Source organism: Lytechinus pictus, chromosome 7, assembly GCF_037042905.1.
Source record: "Lytechinus pictus isolate F3 Inbred chromosome 7, Lp3.0, whole genome shotgun sequence".
Taxonomy (NCBI): domain Eukaryota; kingdom Metazoa; phylum Echinodermata; class Echinoidea; order Temnopleuroida; family Toxopneustidae; genus Lytechinus; species Lytechinus pictus.
Window position 1 is genome coordinate 19,111,032 of NC_087251.1, and position 20,700 is coordinate 19,131,731.

A 20,700-nucleotide genomic window follows, 5' to 3' on the forward strand; every position below is an offset into this window, starting at 1 on the left:
TTATTAGGTGGGCTGTCGATGTCACATCCCCACTTTCCCTTTTCTTATTGTTTCATTTTTCATAAATGTGTAAATGATGTGTCTCCATTATGATAAAATAAGTTGCAGCAATAATTAACTAATGCACTTAATCAACAAAATTTAACAATTATGATTTCATGAATTAACATAAGAAAATGGAAAGTGGGGATACGACATCATCAGCCCAAGTAATGAATATGAATAAAGACATGCTTAGAACTGTTTAATCGGAATAATGCAAATCTTTAAAATGCAATAACTTTGTTATTTTTTTTCCGATTGTGATCAAATTTTCAGCATTTTGCTCTGTAAATTTTACTCTATTTATTGAGATATAAATATTTCCAGCCTGGATCATCCCTTTAAAGGCTTAAACTAAGTAAGTATACTTTGCGCACCGATAATCATACTCGGTTGGTATAGAATGAATTTCTGTTCCACAATTATTGTGTAGGCATCTACTAATTTTCTGTTGAGACCTGTCAGTTCTGATATTATGCCAATTAACAAACACCCTGTAAAACCCCCTTTTTAAAATCATATTTTATTTCTTCCTCATTATACATAACGTGTGAAAATAATGTATAACAAAAAATCATTCACATATACTAAAACAATTTAAAATGATTATTCCAAAAGTAAACTAAAAATCAATCTGTAATTATGTCTGCATTAGTTTATAATCACAATGGAATAGTAATACAAAATAAAATCTTTTACAAATTTAATATCTCTGAATATAATTATTAAGGACAAACACACTTATAATCTATAGATATATTTCAAGTTGAACATGATTTGTTTTAATTTACCATACCATTAAATCAAAATTTGAGGAAGTTATAATAAAAAAAAAAAACACACACAGACACTTCCATATACGATAGTTCGTTCTTGTTTGGTATCAGTCTGGTATCGTTCACCTAGTGTGACGAGGACTGCGTCTCGCCGCAAAGAATAAGACAAATTAATTTATTGCTATTGAGCAGATCGCTTCGAGAGTTGATCCAGCGAATCACATAAACATTAGTTTCGCTGTCGTGTAATTGATTTTTGTGGTCAACTCAGTTAAAATAAAGACATTAATTAGAGATGGCTTCTCTCTGGCTGTGGATTCTTATGTCGGCTATTTCAATAGTAAACGGAGGTAGGTAATATCCTTCGATAACTTATTCATTATTCTTTTGTACGTACATAGTTTGCTTACCACGATTTTATTATTATGGTTAATCAGGGAGAATCAATCACTATATACACATATTCGCCTGGTTAATTGCGATGACAATTTTCCCTGACTGTAATCAAAGACTTGATAAACAAATAATCATAAGTATCCCTGATCATGATCTTGTTATTCGACATTATGTTTTGGAGGTATAATGCTAGTAAATTTATTTGTTTTGATTTGAGTGAATTCTGTTCCAGGGTTGAAGTCATCATTGGTTATATTATACGATATTACGTCGCTTATCAGTTTAACAGTGGGATAAACAATGACATGTGAACATTATTACCATAATAATAATGATGTGTTTGAACACTTGTGTGACTTATTTGTTGTACTATCATGTATAGGAATAATAATTGCATTTTCAGGGGAAAAAAGGTGAAAAAGCGTGGCTGAGTACGTATTGAAGAAGAAGAAAAAGAAGAAAAAGAAGGAGGAGAAGCAGAAGAAGAAGAAGACGAAGAAGAAGAAAAATAATAATAAGAAGAAGAAGAAGGAGGAGGAGGAGGAATAGAAGCTTATGCATCAGAAGGTCCGGTTTTATATTCATATTATCGCACGTATATTAATAGTTAAGCTTAAGGTGATATAACATATTTATTTGAAATTATAATATAATTTGATATTAGCTGAACGAAAAATTGAGATGATACCAAGAGCAAAATTTAATAATTGAAAATAATCGTCAACTCAATGTGAGCAATCTGATAAACTGAAGGAGACAGCAGTTGATCGAGAATTTTGTAAATGTAGGGGTACCTTTTCAATTTCGTTTGACAAATATTTGAAAATGAACTCGTCATTTTTGCTAAAATACCAATCAAAGAAAAGAAAACAACAAGAAGAAATGAAAGCTTCAGATGTTTAAATAAACGAGCGGGGATCCACATCACCCAGTACACTTTCTTCCATAGAAAACACATAAGCATCACAAGGAGCAGGGGCCTTCCCCCAGCATGGAATTGGCTTCAATTTGCCTAACTAGCAACACACACACTATACGAATACCTACCATGAATTATGATTATAGCTGTGGAATAATATCAGAACTAATAATAAATGTTGTTAATTGAACCTAAAGAATTTATGTACATTTCCATTTGCGTCAGGTTACACTTTCGTTTTTTGTTTACATTTTTTTCTCCATCCCCTCAAAAGATATCGAAGATGATTTTCGGGGACTTTATGAAGTATATGACGACTATCATCTCTTTCTCGGGCATGTCAGTGAAACCACGCGGGATGACATTGAATCGGTAAGGTCATAGCTTTAACCTCTTACAGAAATGTTTTTTTTTTTTCATTAATGCCCCTTCCAATGGCATTCACCAGTAAGAGGAATTATGATTTTACCTCAACATACATATTTATAAAACTATTTGAAATGTATCTGTAGTCATTAAATTGGATGTTTTGATAAATGTTTATATAGGAAAGAAAAACCATCTCTCCCCCATTTTATCTTTTTGTGCTTGTCATTTTTTTTGTTTGAAGACAATTAGATAACTTCATGCCAACGAAAACTTTAGCGGCCCCAAAGAGGTTTCCCAAACAATACTTACTAGGCCTACTGATAAATGGGGGGGGGGGGGGGGGGTTCTGCCCCCTCCCTTTGATAAAATCCTGGATCGGCCAGTCAGCTGTAGATCTGAATATTGTTTTAACTTAAGGGTACCAATCATCTCACTGAAATTGAAGGCTGGTTTGTTTAAAAATTTGGGAATTTAACATGAGATCTTTCTGCATAATTATGAAAAGTTTTCAAATTATAATCATCATGTCACGCGTAAAATGGAATCCACGTCATCTGGTTCCACCTCTGTTGATTCTTGTCAAATTGTATTAAATCTTTTTTTAAATGACTTAGTGATAGACATGATTTGTCAAAATAATGCAACGTATTGTAATCTGTAGAGCCTAATGTCCCCAAAATAGAACATTAATGGAGGACGTTGTACATGTATACTATATAACATATTTTCATTCTGATTGCCGAAATCAACATTACAGAATCTTAATCTGAGGAGGGTGATTGATCGAAATATCTTTAGTGATATGATAAGAACAAGTTCAAGACCTAATCAAGTTCACCTGACATAATTATTGAGTGTTTCTAAATTTGTTTAACGGTTGTGTGATTATAATTATCTCACACTGATAAGTTTAAAGTATGAAACAATGGGCAATTTCAAGTTCGGTGTTGACCTTTTGATGCTGACGTTAGACCAATCTTTTACATCAGTACAGCACTAAATGAAGTAGGTAAAAATTTAATGTTAAATCCTACTAAATCTCCAACTATCAATAAATGATTTGGATCATTTTTTAACTCTCATGGTGCTTGAACTATGGAAGACACTATATGAATAATAACACCGGACTTAAACTTATTGATAGCTTCGTACAAATTGCCTCGAATTATATAATAACGTTTTTTCCCGTCACTTTCACCAACGGTATGAGGAAAATGTATGAAACTGTATGAGGAAAGTGTACTGCCATTTGCCATGTTTGCGTTCATAATGTATTTCGCCGAAGAAATACCACAAAAAAGGCCTTCATAAATAATGCTATATATTTATGTTCGTCTTCGTTTTTGCATTTTGTGATTAGGGTCTTTAAAGTAAATGAAAACAAATTTGATGGGTGAGATTGGGTGAGATTACGATATAACTTTGACAAGTTGACAATCTAGGGCATCAGCCGCCTATCAATGAACAAACATACAAAGATCAAACCTAAAAATATACAATCAGTTCAAGAAGGAATATACAAAATGAGAATCGATATAATAATGAGAAGACGAAGATGGTAATTATGATAATATTGATAATGATGATAATGATAATAACAACAACAACAATATTAATAATAATAATAATTATAATACTAATGATGATGATAATAATAATAATAATAATGATAATCAACATCATCATCATAATTACAATAAAAAAAAACATATTATGCTCCATATAACGATATACTGTTTATGCAAACAATGAAAGCAAAGCTTTGTAATAAACATAATAAATCAGGCAGCAAAGCCAATAATGCATAAGTTTTCAATGCAAAACTTTCCTGTACGACTTTCTTACTGTTTTTTTCTTCACAATTAGCTCACGTGATACTTGTTTGTACACACAGGGGTACTGATTAATATGTTTGATATGTGATTTAATTACATAACATGTCAATTAAATCACCAGAAAAACAATTCTGACAGAGGACACAATCATAAATCTTTACTTTTTCTTTTCCAGTGTTTTCCCCGAAATCAAAGTCTAATAATCGCTCGCATAACCACCTTGTTTTAGATTTTAAATAGTGTAAACTTTATATTTCAATAAACATGATGAACATTTCTTTTTAAAACAATCATCTTTTATTTCAACCACCCTCGATCTAGCTCTATTTCCTCTTTACCAGAAACCTCTAGCTCATCCTCTATTGTAAATATGTTTTGGTCGGTTCAGGATAATGAATAAAGAGCCAGTACATTCATATGGATTTTCTATGTAAAAATATGATAACGTTAAAATAAACTGGAAAAGAGAATTGAATTTAAAAAAAAGAAACATCCTAACATCAGTAATAATATTTGATCTGAATATAGATTTTTTTTAAACATCTGTTTATTTTGTATGTCTTTACTGTTGTTCACTGACTCGTCTGTTAAAAATTAAACAAAAAAATTAAACTGAAACCAGGTGCAGTATATCAGTTAACATTTTTCATGAATAAAAATATCTTCGTAAACACTTAAAAAGTGTCCTTCAGTTATAAAAAGACCCAAAAACATTATGCACTTGAGCCTATGATATACATAACCTTATTTTTTCTTCACGATAAGGGAAGAGACAGGAGCACTTGAGCTGATATTATTGTTAGTAGTTGTTTCAAAAGCTATTACTTATGCCTATTATTCGACGTATTCTGAACGTCATTAGTTTCTAGAGTGAATCGAAACATTTATCGTCATCGTTTAGTATAAACATGTCAAGCGTGCCACCTTTCGAAAGTTGGTGAGAGATAATTCGGAAAACATCCAATCTCGAGTTCAATTCGAAAAACCCTTAAGATTAATATTTAAGACAAGAAGATGGGTATGTTTTTGAAGAAAATGGACAAATATCTAGAATACCCGAGGAAATACCCCACGTAAATAGGATATTATTTAACTACAAAAGGCGTGTATAGGAGCTTCGAAACCATGAGGTCGCACTCGAATATATACAGCAATATAGTTGAGAGCTACTCCCACTCCACCCCTTTATGTTCTGGATGAAAGCTGTTGATATGTCAGGTGAATCTTCCCGATATCAATCTTTTAGTTAGGGATAGTTAGTTTGTTGTTTTCTTCCGACGAGACATCAACATTCTTTTTAATGTCGATTAATTTTACTGTTCCTCAACATCATAAAAGGTGAACATTGTACGCGACGTGAATAATGTCAATAATCACACTTGCGAGAAGTACTCCAGCGATATATACTCTGACGACAAACAAACTACTGGACTACGAGTCCAACGACTATTTCTACAAACACATTATCTGTTTTTTTTCTTTTTTAAAGTTTAATGTCCGAGAAGTACGCCGGAGCTATACGGTCGGATCAAAGGAATTGTTAATGAGATTCACTGGTCAGAGCATTCTTGGATCGAGTGCAATCGTGTAACAATTCCAGAATAAATCGTCGCTAGATAATTCCTCGGTGACCTGTCGAACAATTTATTGTCGTCGTTGCAGTGTGACTGAAGTATCAAAATAAACAATATTCTGCTATGATTGATACATCGAGTGATAAGTAAACAGGAGGGAGTTATATATAGCATTTTCAATATTTTGGACTTTGGTAGCAACACCCCCAAAACACCTCCAGCATGTCCTGAACACCCGGTACCGAGTTACAATCTTCTCCCCTTTTCTTGCTATTTGTATTTATCATTAATCGGTTCCTAAGGTTAGCTAATATATGCATTGCTATTTTTCGATGATCTGTCACCTGAAGGGTCTGGGCTTGATACCCAACAATATGGAGGGCTTAGAAAGCACTGAATTGTCACAATTAATAATTATTACAGGTCAACTTTTTAGTGTTATATACTTGTTGGATTTTTCTCTTTTTATGGGATGGACTTGTCCTTTAACGGGTAATTCGTGGAATCTTATGAGACGAACAAACTTCGTAATCGTGTCTCTTAAATTTAACATGTCACGAAGGAGTTATCTTTGCAGAACTATATGAACACGTAAATGGAATGAAATAAAAGTAAATTGAGTGGTAGATATCACATGACAAAGCGAAGCTAATTCAACAGATACAGACAATACTGACCTTAAAAAAAGATAGAATTTGATTTCATTAAACTTTCGGATATCTTAAATATTGGCTGTCGAATTCAAAGATTATGGTAAATTTCATATTTCTGTGTGGGGTGGAGTAGGTTTGCGGTGTTCATCTCACAGCTAATAGTGCTTATAATATTGATTCATTATCATAATACAAACTTGAACTTACAATTTAATAACGTTCCCAGTAACATGTCATGTCATGTCATGTCCTTCCTGTTGATTCTGTTGACTTTCAGGTAGGAATGGAATTCAACTGTCACTCTTCTGTTTCACCAGAGAAACCTACATCAGGTTTGTTTTATTAAATATTTAAAATAAAACTAAGAAGTTCGGGCTCATTCTGCTTCACTATGAAAATGGGGCATAGACAGGTTGCTACCCTTTAATAACTGAAATACCAAATAATTTTTCTGCATGATCAATGATGTTACAATTCAGAAATATTAAAGGGGGTTCTCTGGACTGAAAAATCTATATCTAAATAAATAGAGTATAATTTCCCGAGCAAAATGCTGAAAATTCCATCAAAATCCGATAAAAAATAACGAAATTATTAAACTTTAAAATTTGGCAATATTTTATGAAAACAGTTATGCATATCGTCATGAATATTGATTTCCCTTTTCTCATGTTATGTTATTATATGAAATCACAATTATTTTCTTCTTCATACAGGTGTGAATGATAATGTCTCCCTTATGATGAAAACGGTTGCATCAATGAATATCTATTACATGAAATCAGTTGTCAATTCAACTTTGTTAGTTCTGGGGAAAAACTTTGAATAAACGTTATCTCTTATAATAAAATACAAAATAACAAGTGGGGATATGACATCATCGGTTTGCTCATTGAATATTCATGAAGACATGTATAGTACTTCACTGAAGTAATGCAAATTTTTAAAATGTCACAACTTTGTTATTCCTTGTCTGATTTTGATCAAATTTTTAGTATTTTGTTTGAATAATTTTTCTTTATCTGTTCAAATCATTATCATTTTCAGCCTGGAGTACCCCTTTAAGTTATCCTCTTTTTTTTAAATATCATATTCAATTAGTTTTTTCTTATATATATACACTGAACTAACATGTGCAACATGTGATCAGATTGTTGTTTTAGTGATTTTGTATTGTTAGAAAAATAAATTTGTATTTTATTGTTATTGTGTAAATAAATAAGATGTTTATGTCTCGTTTGATACAGTTCACAAGCTCCGACCGGGTGATATTAATGTGGTAGCTGGTATAGGAGATTCTCTTTCAGTAAGTATATTTAGATAATCATTCAAGTGTACTAATCATGCTAATCACACATTGCTGCTTACATAGATTATTTATGAAACAATACGATAATCAAAAATACAAATCATCGTGATGTTCTTTATGATGATGGTAGTGATGATGATGACGACGTCAATGACGACGACGACGACGATGATGATGATGATGGTGATGATGTTGATGACGGCGACGACGACGATGATGATAAAGAAGTTGATTTGATAATCATGATGACGATGGTAATGACAGCGGCGACTACGGCCGACGATGACAACGATGATGGGTATGATAATGATGAAACGGCTAATGATGATGATGATGATGGTAGTGGTGGTAATGATAACAACGACCAAAACGATGGCGACGGCAACGATGATGATGATGATGATAATAATGATTATGACGATGATAATTATGATGATGATGATAATGATGATGATGACGTTTGATAGATACATATCTTGTGTTTTATTTCAGACTGCATATGCCGCTGGAGCTCCTATATTTTTACCTGTGATGCTTAACTACTGGGGTGTATCAGCGAGGTAGGCCTTTACGTCAACTATCATTTTTTTTGGAATTCTTAATGTAAATAAATCATGTTGTTAAGATGATGAAATACGAGAATTTGAAAATTTCTTCCGAATGGTCAATTGAAAGTGAGATTGTTTGTTTATGACTTATAGTAAAAAAAAAGGGGAAACTTCTGTATTTCGCAACTATCACAACAGTGAACGCAAACGGAAGAAAAATAAAACATCTTTTTTTGTGTGAGGTAGCCTATTAAAAAAATGGGTTAACATGATTTGATAACTCAGAATAAATGTGGAATTTAACGTTGACATATGCACAGGGACTTTATTTTAATTAGAAATAATTGAAATAGAATTGAAACATAGATTTGAATTAATATGTTGATACTTGCCTGGTATAACATAGGACAAACATTTACTTTTTGTAATTAATTCCCTGTATACCAAGTTCACACTGTCACGATTGAAACCGTAGTTAAAGTAATCGTATAAGATCGTATCAAATCATTCGTGACAATCGTATTGATCGTAGAATAAAATTGAAAGGTTAAACAATTTTCGCGAGGACAGTGGGAACGATCGAGGCAAAAGGCGTTTTGTTTTCGACCATTTAAAACTCCAGTCATAATTAAACTCTCTCTCTCTTTCTCCCAACCTAGCATTGGGGGTGACAAAAGTTTATCTTCCGTTGGAACACTGCCTAGTAAGTAGCCGAGATCACTTCAAATTGTTTGTTCCACATTATTCATGTTAAATAAAAGAACTTATGATTCATTTATTTTGCGATGTTATGTAAATCTACGATTTATTGAAATTGTAGGTAATTTTGGTGGATAATAACGACGTGTGTCAATCTCATGAAGGTCCTGATCGATATTTCATCTATGATATTCTATCACCGTTTGCCACACACACTAAGGTATACCAGTGACGTAAACAAAAAGTTATTCTTTCATAGTTCAACATAATAATACGTAACATGCCCGTCGATTTATTTTTCATTTTTGGTCCAACAATCTTGTCTTTTTACCATCCTGCAGTGTCTGTCCAGGCGGGTGGATCTCCATAATAAATATTAAACAAACGAGACGTCTCTCCAAAATTAGACCATTGTGAAAAGCAAAACAAATATGAGAGAAAAAATCCGATTGACCACTTTCTATATAATTCTAATGCCCCCCCTTCGCTCACTATTTTTCTTCTTATTTTCCACTTTATTTGATTGGGGGCACAAGGAAGGCACGTGTGCTCCCCCCCCCCCGATTATGCCACTGCATTATTGGGTATACCCCAATTCATTCTTCTTTCTCACACAGGCGGTATTTCTTCACTGTCAAATCAACGTACTCAACATGCTCAAGATTAAACGTTCTTAATTGGGTTTGTTTGTTCTTCATAGATATCCTGAGGAAATATAATCCTGATATTCTTGGTTATTCTACGGGTGAAGGAATCGTCTTTACTCAACCCAAGTCAAAATCATTCAACCATGCTGTCGTCGGGGCTAAGGCAAAGTAAATTATCATTACTATTATTAGTAGTATTAATAATATTATCATTAGTAGTAGTATTATTGATAATACACTCTAAAGAATATTGGGTAAAAGTGCTATATGAGGGTAATTATGTGTCCAACATCGCATTTCTCTTTTCTTTCTTCAGGGGTTTACCGAAGCAGGCACGTAAGCTGATCGACGATCTCCGAGCCCATTCCGACGTCGATATGGAGAATGATTGGAAGTTTATTACTCTATTCATCGGAGGTAATGATCTCTGTAGCGGATGCAGCAAAGAAACGTCAGAGCCTCAGGAATATTTAGCTTTCATCGATGAAACACTGCGTATCTTCCATGATGAGGTATATACAGTTGAATTCATTTTGGAAATGGTATGACGCAGTCTTAGGGGGTGTTGCAAGAAAATATTTGCGATCAATTGCAAATTTTAAACTGATAGATCAACGTTAGCTGTAGCAAATTAAATTAAACTTCTTGTTTTTAGGAGCAAATTAGCAATCAATCACTAATTTGCAATTAACTGCAAGACATATGATTGATCTAGGGACCAAAAATTGACTTGCAATTGATCGCAAGTTTCTTGCAACACCCCATTAGTCCGATTAAATATTGAATAGAATAATCAAAATGGTTTACTGCTGCTTAGAAAGAAAAATGAAAGCAAATCCTTCTACATAATTATCATGATTGATGAAATACTAAGCATAAACTATTTGGATATTATGTATGAAAATAAATCGTCAATGAATCGTCATTTTATTTTTTGTTGACACAGGTCCCGCGAGCAATAGTGAATCTTGTTGGAGTCCTAAACGCCTATATCTTACCGGAATTAGACGGTAGTCTTAAATGTAATCTTGTTCATTCGTAAGTATTCTTATGGTCTCAAAACCTCCCTATTCCCCCTTTTAAAATTTAAGAGGATTAGCAACTGATAATGAATAAAGATATTTGGATATTACACGGATAAACTGAGTGCACCTAAATAAAATTTTGCTATAAACAGATTAAAAAAAAAAACAATCCAATCATTATCAAGTAAACTATATTACAACAGCAAGGACAGCTTTACAAAAGATGTTTGAAATTGTTTTGAAGAAGACCCTATCGTAACAATATAATTTTAATGAATTCTTGAAAAAATATAATAGTAGACCGGCCAAAACGATTTTTTATACTTTGGACGGCAAAATTTGTTAATGCTTGCTAATGCTTGGCATCCCAGCTAATAGTCTTGCAAAAATACCCAGGAATAGCGTACGGCCGGATGCCAAGCGCAATTTTGCGTGAAACTGTCTTTTTTAGCGTAAAATCTGAAAGAATGTCGAAAATCACGCATTTTGATATTTTGACGGATTATTTTAATATTTTTGATTATCTTTGATATGCAATTATTTTTATTCAGAGTTTCAAATTATAAGTCTCATGAATATGCATTTCAAATTTGAATATTACACACATACATATGGCACAGGGAAACATAAAACCGCGATTTCCTCCAAATAAAAGTTTGTGAAAACTATCAATAGTTTAAAGTTTTTTACGCAACTTAAATTCTTCGATTTAAAAGCGTTTCTCAATCGAATGTATAGTAAATGTCCTAATGCCACAAAAAATAAAAGAATTTTCAAGTAAGATGGAATATATCTCATTTTATGTTATCCGAAAGGAGACAATGTGCATTTTACCAGGCGCGCATTTTGAAAGAAAAATTTAAAATACCGTACATTATGTACATAATTACATGTATCAGTACATACTAAAGCGGGTTTTTAATTACATGTATAAGTACATACTAAAGCGAGTTTTTAATTGAATAGCACAATTTGTCAATTCTTTGCATCCCAGCTCAAATTCTTGCGGAAATACTGAGGAATAACGTACGGGCGGATGCCAAGTGCACTTTTGCGTGAAAGTATCATTTTTTGCGTGAAATCTAAAAGAATGTCGAAAATCACGCATTTTGATATTTTGACGGATTATCATCATATTTTTGATTATCTTTGATATGGAATTATTTTTATTCAGAGTTTTAAATTATAAGTCTAGTAAATATGCATTTCAATTTGGAATATTACACACACATAATGGCAATATGAAATATAAAATCGTGATTTACTAAAAATAATAGTTTGTGAAAACTATCAATAGTATAATGTTTGCGTTCCGCATCTCAATTTCGTCAATTTTAGCGCTAACCGAATAAATACATAATAATTGTTGTCATGGCACATATAGTGAAAACAAATGTTGAAATAAGATGCAAGATATATCATTTTATGTTATATGCGAAAGATAACAATGTACATTTATCGGATGCGCATTTCTGATAAAATACAAACAGCGCACAATATTACATCTATATTGCACATACTAATATTAATCAGTGCGATACTCGTCATGATAGTATATAGGATTATGTTTACTTTTGTAGAGTTCGATCTTCTTGCTATTTCCGCGAATTAATTGGTGCTGAACGTAAAATCTACCTGTGGCGATATTCATAAATAGGTCTGATATTTAATTTGCCGTTACCGTGGTAATATTAATTTTGTAGGAATATCTATATCCAAAATCATAGAAACAGTAGCGTACCTAGGATTTTCCACAGGGGGGGGGGGCAAAACCGTCGGCCAAAAAATTTGACGAGCAAAAAAAAGTCTTCAAGCTCGTCAGGGGGGGGGGGGGCAAAAAAGGTCTTCAAGCTCGTCGGGGGGGGGGCATGGATACGTCTTTTGCATGGGTTGGGACTCGTCAGGGGGGGGGGCAGACTGCCCCCTCTGCCCCCCCCCCGTAGGTACGCTAGTGCATAGAAAATAAACATGTATGAATAAAACGATCGAATTAGCATTTTTAAACTACTCTGTCAATCTACATTTTACTTCAATTATTGGATTATCAAATTCTAAAAAAATATGGCCGTTGCCACGGCAATACCTATTTTATGTCTCGCATGCATGCATAGCAGAGCAGGACTAAAGGAGCCGGGGGGGCAGGGGTACATCTCCTGCATGAGTTGTGACTCGTCGGGGGGCAGTCTGCCCCCCCCCCCCTTTACGCTAGTGGTATATTATCTTGAAAACGGGACACTTTCAGCTCCATGTAATCCTTTCGGACACTATACATGATCGACCTTAGGCAGCGGGGGGGGGGGAGGGGGGGGGGGAGAGGCAGTTGCGGCCAGCAATTTTGTAACTCGTTTTAAGTATGTACTTATTCATGTAATTATGTTGATAATTTACAGTATCTTCAATTTTACATTAAAAATGCCCCCCCCCCCCATCCCCGCTAAATTTTGCATGCCCCCTTTCGCAAAATATTTCTTCCATCTTACTTGAAAATTCTTTTAATATTTGTGACATTAGAAACGATCGATATTCAATAGATGAACCAATTTAAATCGAAGAAAATAACTTGTAAAAAAACTTAGAACTATTGATAATGTTCACAAACTTCTATTTTGAGTAAATCACGATTTTTAATGTCATATTGCCATATATGTGTGTGTAATATTCCAAATTGAAATGCATATTTAGTAGATTTATAATTTGAAATTATGAATAAAAATAATCCCATATCAAAGATAATCAAAAATATGATGATAATCCGTCAAAATATCAAAATGCGTGATTTTCGACATTCTTTCAGATTTCACGCAAAAGTGCACTTGGCATCCGCCCGTACGTTATTCCTCAGTATTTCCGCAAGAATTTGAGCTGGGATGCAAAGAATTGACAAATTGTGCTATTCAATTAAAAACTCGCTTTAGTATGTACTTATACATGTAATTAAAAACTCGCTTTAGTATGTAGGCCTACTTATACATGTAATTATGTACATAACGTACGGTATTTTCAATTTTTCTTTCAAAATGCGCGCCTGGTAAAATGCACATTGTCTCCTTTCGGATAACATAAAATGAGATATATTCCATCTTACTTGAAAACTCTTTTAATTTTTGTGACATTAGAACATTTACTATACATTCGATTGAGAAACGCTTTTAAATCGAAGAATTTAAGTTGCGTAAGAAACTTTAAACTATTGATAGTTTTCACAAACTTTTATTTGGAGGAAATCGCGGTTTTATGTTTCCCTGTGCCATATGTGTGTGTGTAATATTCAAATTTGAAATGCATATTCATGAGACTTATAATTTGAAACTCTGAATAAAAATAATTGCATATCGAAGATAATCAAAAATATTAAAATAATCCGTCAAAATATCAAAATGCGTGATTTTCGACATTCTTTCAGATTTTACGCTAAAAATGACAGTTTCACGCAAAATTGCGCTTGGCATCCGCCCGTACGTTATTCCTCAGGACTTCCGCAAGACTTTTAGCTGGGATGCAAAGAATTGACAAATTGTGCTATCCAATTAAAAACTCGCTTTAGAATGCACTTATACATGTAATTAAAAACTCGCTTTAGTATATGTACTTATACATGTAATTATGTACATTATGTACGGTATTTTCAATTTTTCTTTCAAAATGCGCACCTGGTAAAATGCACATTGTCTCCTTTCGGATAACATAAAGTGATATATCTTCCATCTTACTTGAAAATTCTTTTAATATTTGTGACATTAGGACATTTACTATACATTTGATGGATAAACGCAGTTAAATCGAAGAATTTAAGCTGCGTAAATAAACTTCAAACTATTGATAGTTTTCACAAACTTTTATTTTGAGGAAATCGCGGTTTTATGTTTCCCTGTGCTATATGTGTGTGTGTAATATTCAAATTTAAAATGCATATTTATGAGACTTATAATTTGAAACTCTGAATAAAAATAATTTCATATCAAAGATAATTAAAAATATGATGATAATCCGTCAAAATATCAAAATGCGTGATTTTCGACATTCTTTCAGTTTTTACGCTAAAAATGACACTTTCACGCAAAATTGCGCTTGGCATCCGGCCGTACGCTATTCCTTGGTATTTTTGCAAGACTTTTAGCTGGGATGCCAAGCATTAACAAATTTTGCCGTCGAATCCTTATCTAGAGCACTTTTTGGCTTTTGGCCGGTCTACTATAAGGGGTAAACCAACTTTCCTGCGTTTTTTTGAGAAAATCAAAGTAAAAAATATATATATTTTTTTATTCAAATACACTTAACAGTTTTGAATAAAATCACAGTTCCCAAAAAGGTGCAAAATATTTTCAACAGAGAAAAGCATTATTTACATAAATTAGATTCAGACATGATCATATTAATGTACATCTTAAAGTATTTGAAAAAAAAATGTAAAAAAGAATGATAATTTACATCCAGATTTGAACCGTTTTCAAAATATTAATAATATTTACATTTTAACCTCTACTGCTTTGCTGTAATTATTCATCTATTTCACAAGCAATAAGTAGTCTAAAGTTCGAACTAAATTTGTCTCTTTTGGTACAGAATTGTATGCAGTTGTTTACACAAAGATGGAGGCAAAGAAGCCATATACGAACGAGCAAAAGAATATCAGGTGAAATTATTTTTGTCATTCGTTCAAAGGTATTTTTGCATTTATTAGTTGATAAAATGTTATTCATTCATTCATTATTTTTTATTTATAAATTGGTTAATTCTTTTGTTATTTATTTATAAATTCTTTTTATATATCATTGCATCTATGTATTTATCTATTTATTCATCATTTAATTCATCCCGTCACGTTTTGTTTACACTTAATCACATTATGTTTATAAAATGAGTTACACATGTATATCTTCTGCTAATTATTTAATAAATATATTTTCAGTAAAGTGATTCTATACATATTTGTGGCAGTTCCTAAACTACAAACACCATAATATTGATTTAAACTGATTTATCCATATTGTGCTGCGCCCGACCCAGGTGAGGTGAATGGAGTACCCGGTATTCTTCCAGCGCTTGAAGCGGAAGCTCGAACAATAGCCATGCTTGTCGGGGTAATAAAAGATTGCGCTACATTGATAATTATTATCATTTATAATAATGTTAAAATACGTACAGTCAGTCCGCAAGCCCTGAAAAAGTAGCTTCTTTTATCCAAGTGATATTCATGACTAGAGGGTTTTTGCATAGTTAATGAGCTTGGTGCGAACCAAAACACCTCTTTTTATTCGGCCATTGCTGCTCTAAATATTGACAAAATTTTATGTTTTTGGTATCTTTGTAAAGAAGAAGAATCATTCTTTTAGGTCATGTGTTTGGATTTTTAAAAGAATGTTGTAATATAGAATAAACTTTTGATCTAAAACATGAAACAAAATATTTTTTTTCATGCAACAAAAGTTGTTGTTTTCACACTTAAATTCTGTTTGGGAACAAATTATTTTTAAATCATGATAAAGCTGAAGATCTAAGCTTTAATATGGTATAATTTTTTTAAGAAGATGTATTTTAGATGGGTCAGCAGCCAGCTTTTCATAGGCCAAGTACATTTTGCAGCTCAAAAACAAGAATACTGCGCTCTGATTGGTCATATAGACCACACACCCACGCAAATTCCAATGTTCCCCACACTGGGCCTCTGCAAGGTCACACTCACCATGTGGTAATCTCTTCAAATTACCCGCGCCTGTTTGTTTTGAAAACAATATTCAGCCAATCAGAACACTGGATTTTATGTTACTCAGAAATTTCAGAAATCTCGTCTTGCATCTTGATGGAAAAAGCTGGCTGCTGACCCATCTAAAAGATGCCACATATCAAAAGTGACATTGTAAGAAAGTATAGAGTTTGAGCTTTCTGATGATATAAAATAATTTTGGTGCCTAAAACACAAAATGTTGCACAATTTGCAAGTGAAAATAAAGGAAGAAAATTCTGCTTGATGCATCTTTTCAGGTAAAAAATTCACTTATTTATCAAAATATTTCATTCAAAAGAAATGACCAATATAAAAGAGTAACATTTACTCTTGCCCATGGTACAAAAATAATCAATATTACTCAAGGAGAAAGTGGTTAAATTCTTTGAGAAAGAAAGTCTCACAGTTCACGAGATTTTGCAGGGACATGAATTCAGCCACGAGAGGACTTGGATAAATCTTGCTCATTTGCTCATTAACACAGGGGCTCGCGGACTGACATTATTCATACGTTAATATTTTTGTTGTTGTAATTATTCTCTTCTTTATTCTGAACCAACACCATTTCCACCTATACAGAGGGTGGTACAAGAGCATATTGAAAGTGGAAAGTTTGATGATAAAGATGATTTTACTGTGGTTTATCAGCCTTTCTTCCATGAGACGAATATCCCCAAACATGCGGTAAGTTACTTTGATTATTCCACTTAGTGCACAAAATAAACAGATAATAAATGAATAAAAGGATGCAAGATGAATACACAAACGAATGAATTAAGAAATATATGATTGAATAAATAGATAAAATAATCATAATTAATTAATATATAAATAAGTATAGTGATAATGGAATGCTCTTTCGTTGTTTGTTGTTTCATAGTTGAATGCTCTTAAAGGAGAATGAAACACTTGGAGCAAGTAAGCTTTTGTGAAAGCAGAAAAATCAAAGAATAAGATCAACAAAAGTTTGAGTAAAATAGGACTAGCAATAGAAGAGTTATGAGCATTTGAATGTCGAGATCACTAATGCTATAGAGATCCTCCAATTGGCAATGCGACCAAGATCTATGATGTCACAGATGAGCAACTCTCCCCTTTTGGACACTGAAAATATACCCCAAAACATCTCTTTTTGCTCATTCTAATCATATGACAAACGATTCATCAATGATATAATGTTGTGAAACCTCTGTACTTGTCCTCTCATAAAGAGAACACCTCACCTTGTGATAGACTCTATAAAAATGAGAATATAAGTGAAATAAGTACTAAAGTAATGAGGGAGTTGTACGTGTGTGACATCACAGATCTTGGTCGCATTGCCAATGGGAGGATCTACATGGCATTAGTGATCTCAATATTCAAATGCTCATAACTTTCTTATTATTCATTCAATCTTCCTCAAACTTTCAACAATATGTTTCTTTGATTTTTCTCATTGATATGGATTCAGCTGGTTTCAAGGGTTTCATTCTCCTTTAAATTGAAAACTCTTTCGTGATTTGTAGTTTCATAGTGTAGCGTAATATAATTTATTTTAAATATTCTCATTGTAAGCGCTTTGGGCCTTATGTGAAAAGCGCCGTTGAAGTAATAAGCATTATTAAGTATTATTATAAATTAATAAACACATAAATACGAATAACTGAATAATGAATAGATAAATGGATAGATGATGGTAATGTAGACAAGAGTGTAAATCTTTGAATTAGATCTTATTCGAATATCATAGTGATTTATATAGGATTTATTTCACTCAAAACGGAAGAAAAAGGGAAAAACATTACTGACAAGTTGACCAATGAAGTTACAGTTTTTAAACCCATAATTCATTTTTATTTAAAAAGATGGGAACGATTTTGAAGTCAAAGAGAACATAGATCTTGTAAACAGACTGAAATAAGATTACTTTGTAAATTGGGCATTTACAAATAAATTTCTGAACGGAATTACGTTATTATGATGTGGAATTATTGTATTTTTGCCAATGTACCATTGATAAACAATTAACTAATAATCTTGTTTTTGTTTTGTTTGTTTATTGTTTGTCTGTTTTAGGATGGATCACCGGATAGTTCTTATTTTGCTTCCGATTGTTTTCATCTCAGTCAAAAGGGACAGGCTGCACAGGCTACAGCTAATTGGAATGGACTGGTAAGTAGATTGCTATGTAGATGGGTTCGGCTCAAGAATGAATGCGGGAAAGGGGAGAACAGCCATCGAGAAAAAAATATCGCAGAAGCGAGCCAGTTATTATTATTCATTCTTATCCCGCTAAAATTGTTTTATTACACCAATTATTCTAATGGGAAACGAAGCAAGACAAGGTAACAACAACGGCAATGCAAGAAAAAAATGAAAGAAAAATAGACAAACATCAGGAAAGCGATATCATCATTAGAACAGAAATGCGCGATTGAATGTATCAGTTTGTTCAAACTATAATGTTTTGAACATAGATGGCGCTATATGACTTTCAATTCTCAAAATGTTTATAATGGTTTAATTTTTAATAAAAAGGAAATGATGTCGCAGCCACCATTAAAAAAAATCAAGAAAATTGATTTCTGTAATACCATACATTCTATTTAATGGCGATTGAGACTTTCGTTATGTAAGGTTTTTAAATTTTATTTTGGCAACTATAATGTTTACAACTACAGTTGGCGCTATGCTTGTTTCGAGTACAGGACTGAGCCGTTTTATTGTATTGCGCATATCAGAGGGACAACTGTCTCTTAACGCGGCTCATTATTATTATTGTTATTTATGCAGTCATCAGATCCTAGCTTGACTGCACAATACGTTCTTTCTCCACTCCCTGTGTAATATTACAGAAAGGTTCACCATGCTCATTTACCCCATTACTCTTACAAAGTTTCTCACGACGAAGCGAGAGTCTGTGGAAAGCCAGACGAGAGCAAAGATTAAATCTCATTAATACAAACATTACAGGATGTTTTTATGTCTTACTTCTCAGGATCTTATGAATTAAGTTTGTTCACATACATAATTGAATGGTGCTCTTTTTAAAATTTCTTTAATTCTCTCTCTCTCTTTCTCTAGTATTTAATTTCCATTTATTTTTCTTTGTACTAAGTTTATTCCTCGATAATAATTCATACTACACGTCAAGTGTTATCTAGAAGACCAATATATCTGAAGGCAATTGTAGATGATTTTTATTCTTGTCATTACTATCTTCCATTCTTGAGCCGAAAATAATTTTGCTAAAGGGCGAATCACTAATCATTCAGGTTTGTCGTGCAATGTTTATTCATCAAAAAAAGAGAAAAGAAAACAAAAAATAATTTTCTAGATAGGCCTACCTGCAAACTTTTAAGTAGATTGTAATATTTTTATTTTTCTTTTATTCAATATTTATTGATTGACCTGATGGTGAACATGTCAAAGTCAGCGAGATCTTGAGTGGGTTTTAAGAATATACTCAGAAGAATATATTAATTTATTCACGCATGGGATGAATGCAAGCCAGCGAAAAGGATAAATAAAATCAACATTTATCTTTAGCTTTTAACATTATTTCGAAGACTTCAATAATGAGCAGGGTAAAAACAAACAAAGAAATAAGTTCTCAATGTAAACCAAATCCTCAAATCATAAGAATGTAAAAGGTTTGATAGCGAAAATTTTCAAGGATTATAATGTGATTGAACGGCATGTCTAACCTTTAATATTTTTAAACTATAGATGGCGCTATACAGCTTTTGAATTGAGCATTAAAAGAAACAAACTTCATAGCTTACCAGAAACGTGAAGAAGTTTACCAAATATACAAAAACAAGCTTACAAACGTATTTTTAATGATTTGTTTGCTCTTTTCGACAGAATTGAAACATGGATTAAAGTATGGAGATTCATTAAAAATTGTAAATCGAATATAATGTTTCTAACTAGAGATGGCGCTAGACAGGTTTTTATACCTTTTATACACCTTGCAGAACAACGATGATTACATATAGCATAGCAGAATATGAATTCAACATTAATATTTTTCATTGAAATGCTGAAATAACAAGGAAAATTTTGACAGCAAAAAAAAACCTATCTTACAGAACGTGACATCTAAAAAGAATTTAAGTTAAATGTGGATTTGACATGATATCACTTCAATTGAAATAATAAATTAATATGGATTGAGTTTTGAAATTAGGAAAAAAAA

The 20,700-nt window shown here is 32.6% G+C and overlaps 1 protein-coding gene across 2 annotated transcripts in view; it reads left to right on the forward strand.

The window, feature by feature from the left end:
- Window positions 1-20,700, forward strand: part of LOC129265938 (phospholipase B1, membrane-associated-like) — a 28,299-nt gene that overhangs the window by 1,737 nt on the left and 5,862 nt on the right. Inside the window, exons 1-12 of one of the 2 annotated variants that reach the window (XM_064102155.1) lie at window positions 928-1,168; window positions 2,408-2,505; window positions 6,842-6,896; window positions 7,812-7,870; window positions 8,366-8,433; window positions 9,081-9,124; window positions 9,821-9,935; window positions 10,084-10,279; window positions 10,714-10,805; window positions 15,356-15,425; window positions 17,097-17,201; window positions 18,576-18,671. In XM_064102155.1, the coding sequence (XP_063958225.1) occupies window positions 1,114-1,168; window positions 2,408-2,505; window positions 6,842-6,896; window positions 7,812-7,870; window positions 8,366-8,433; window positions 9,081-9,124; window positions 9,821-9,935; window positions 10,084-10,279; window positions 10,714-10,805; window positions 15,356-15,425; window positions 17,097-17,201; window positions 18,576-18,671 (1,053 nt within the window). In that variant the 5' untranslated portion in view covers window positions 928-1,113. Of the gene's footprint in view, window positions 1-927; window positions 1,169-2,407; window positions 2,506-6,841; window positions 6,897-7,811; window positions 7,871-8,365; window positions 8,434-9,080; window positions 9,125-9,820; window positions 9,936-10,083; window positions 10,280-10,713; window positions 10,806-15,355; window positions 15,426-17,096; window positions 17,202-18,575; window positions 18,672-20,700 lie in introns of those variants that run through there. The other variant, XM_064102156.1, reaches the window with a different exon arrangement.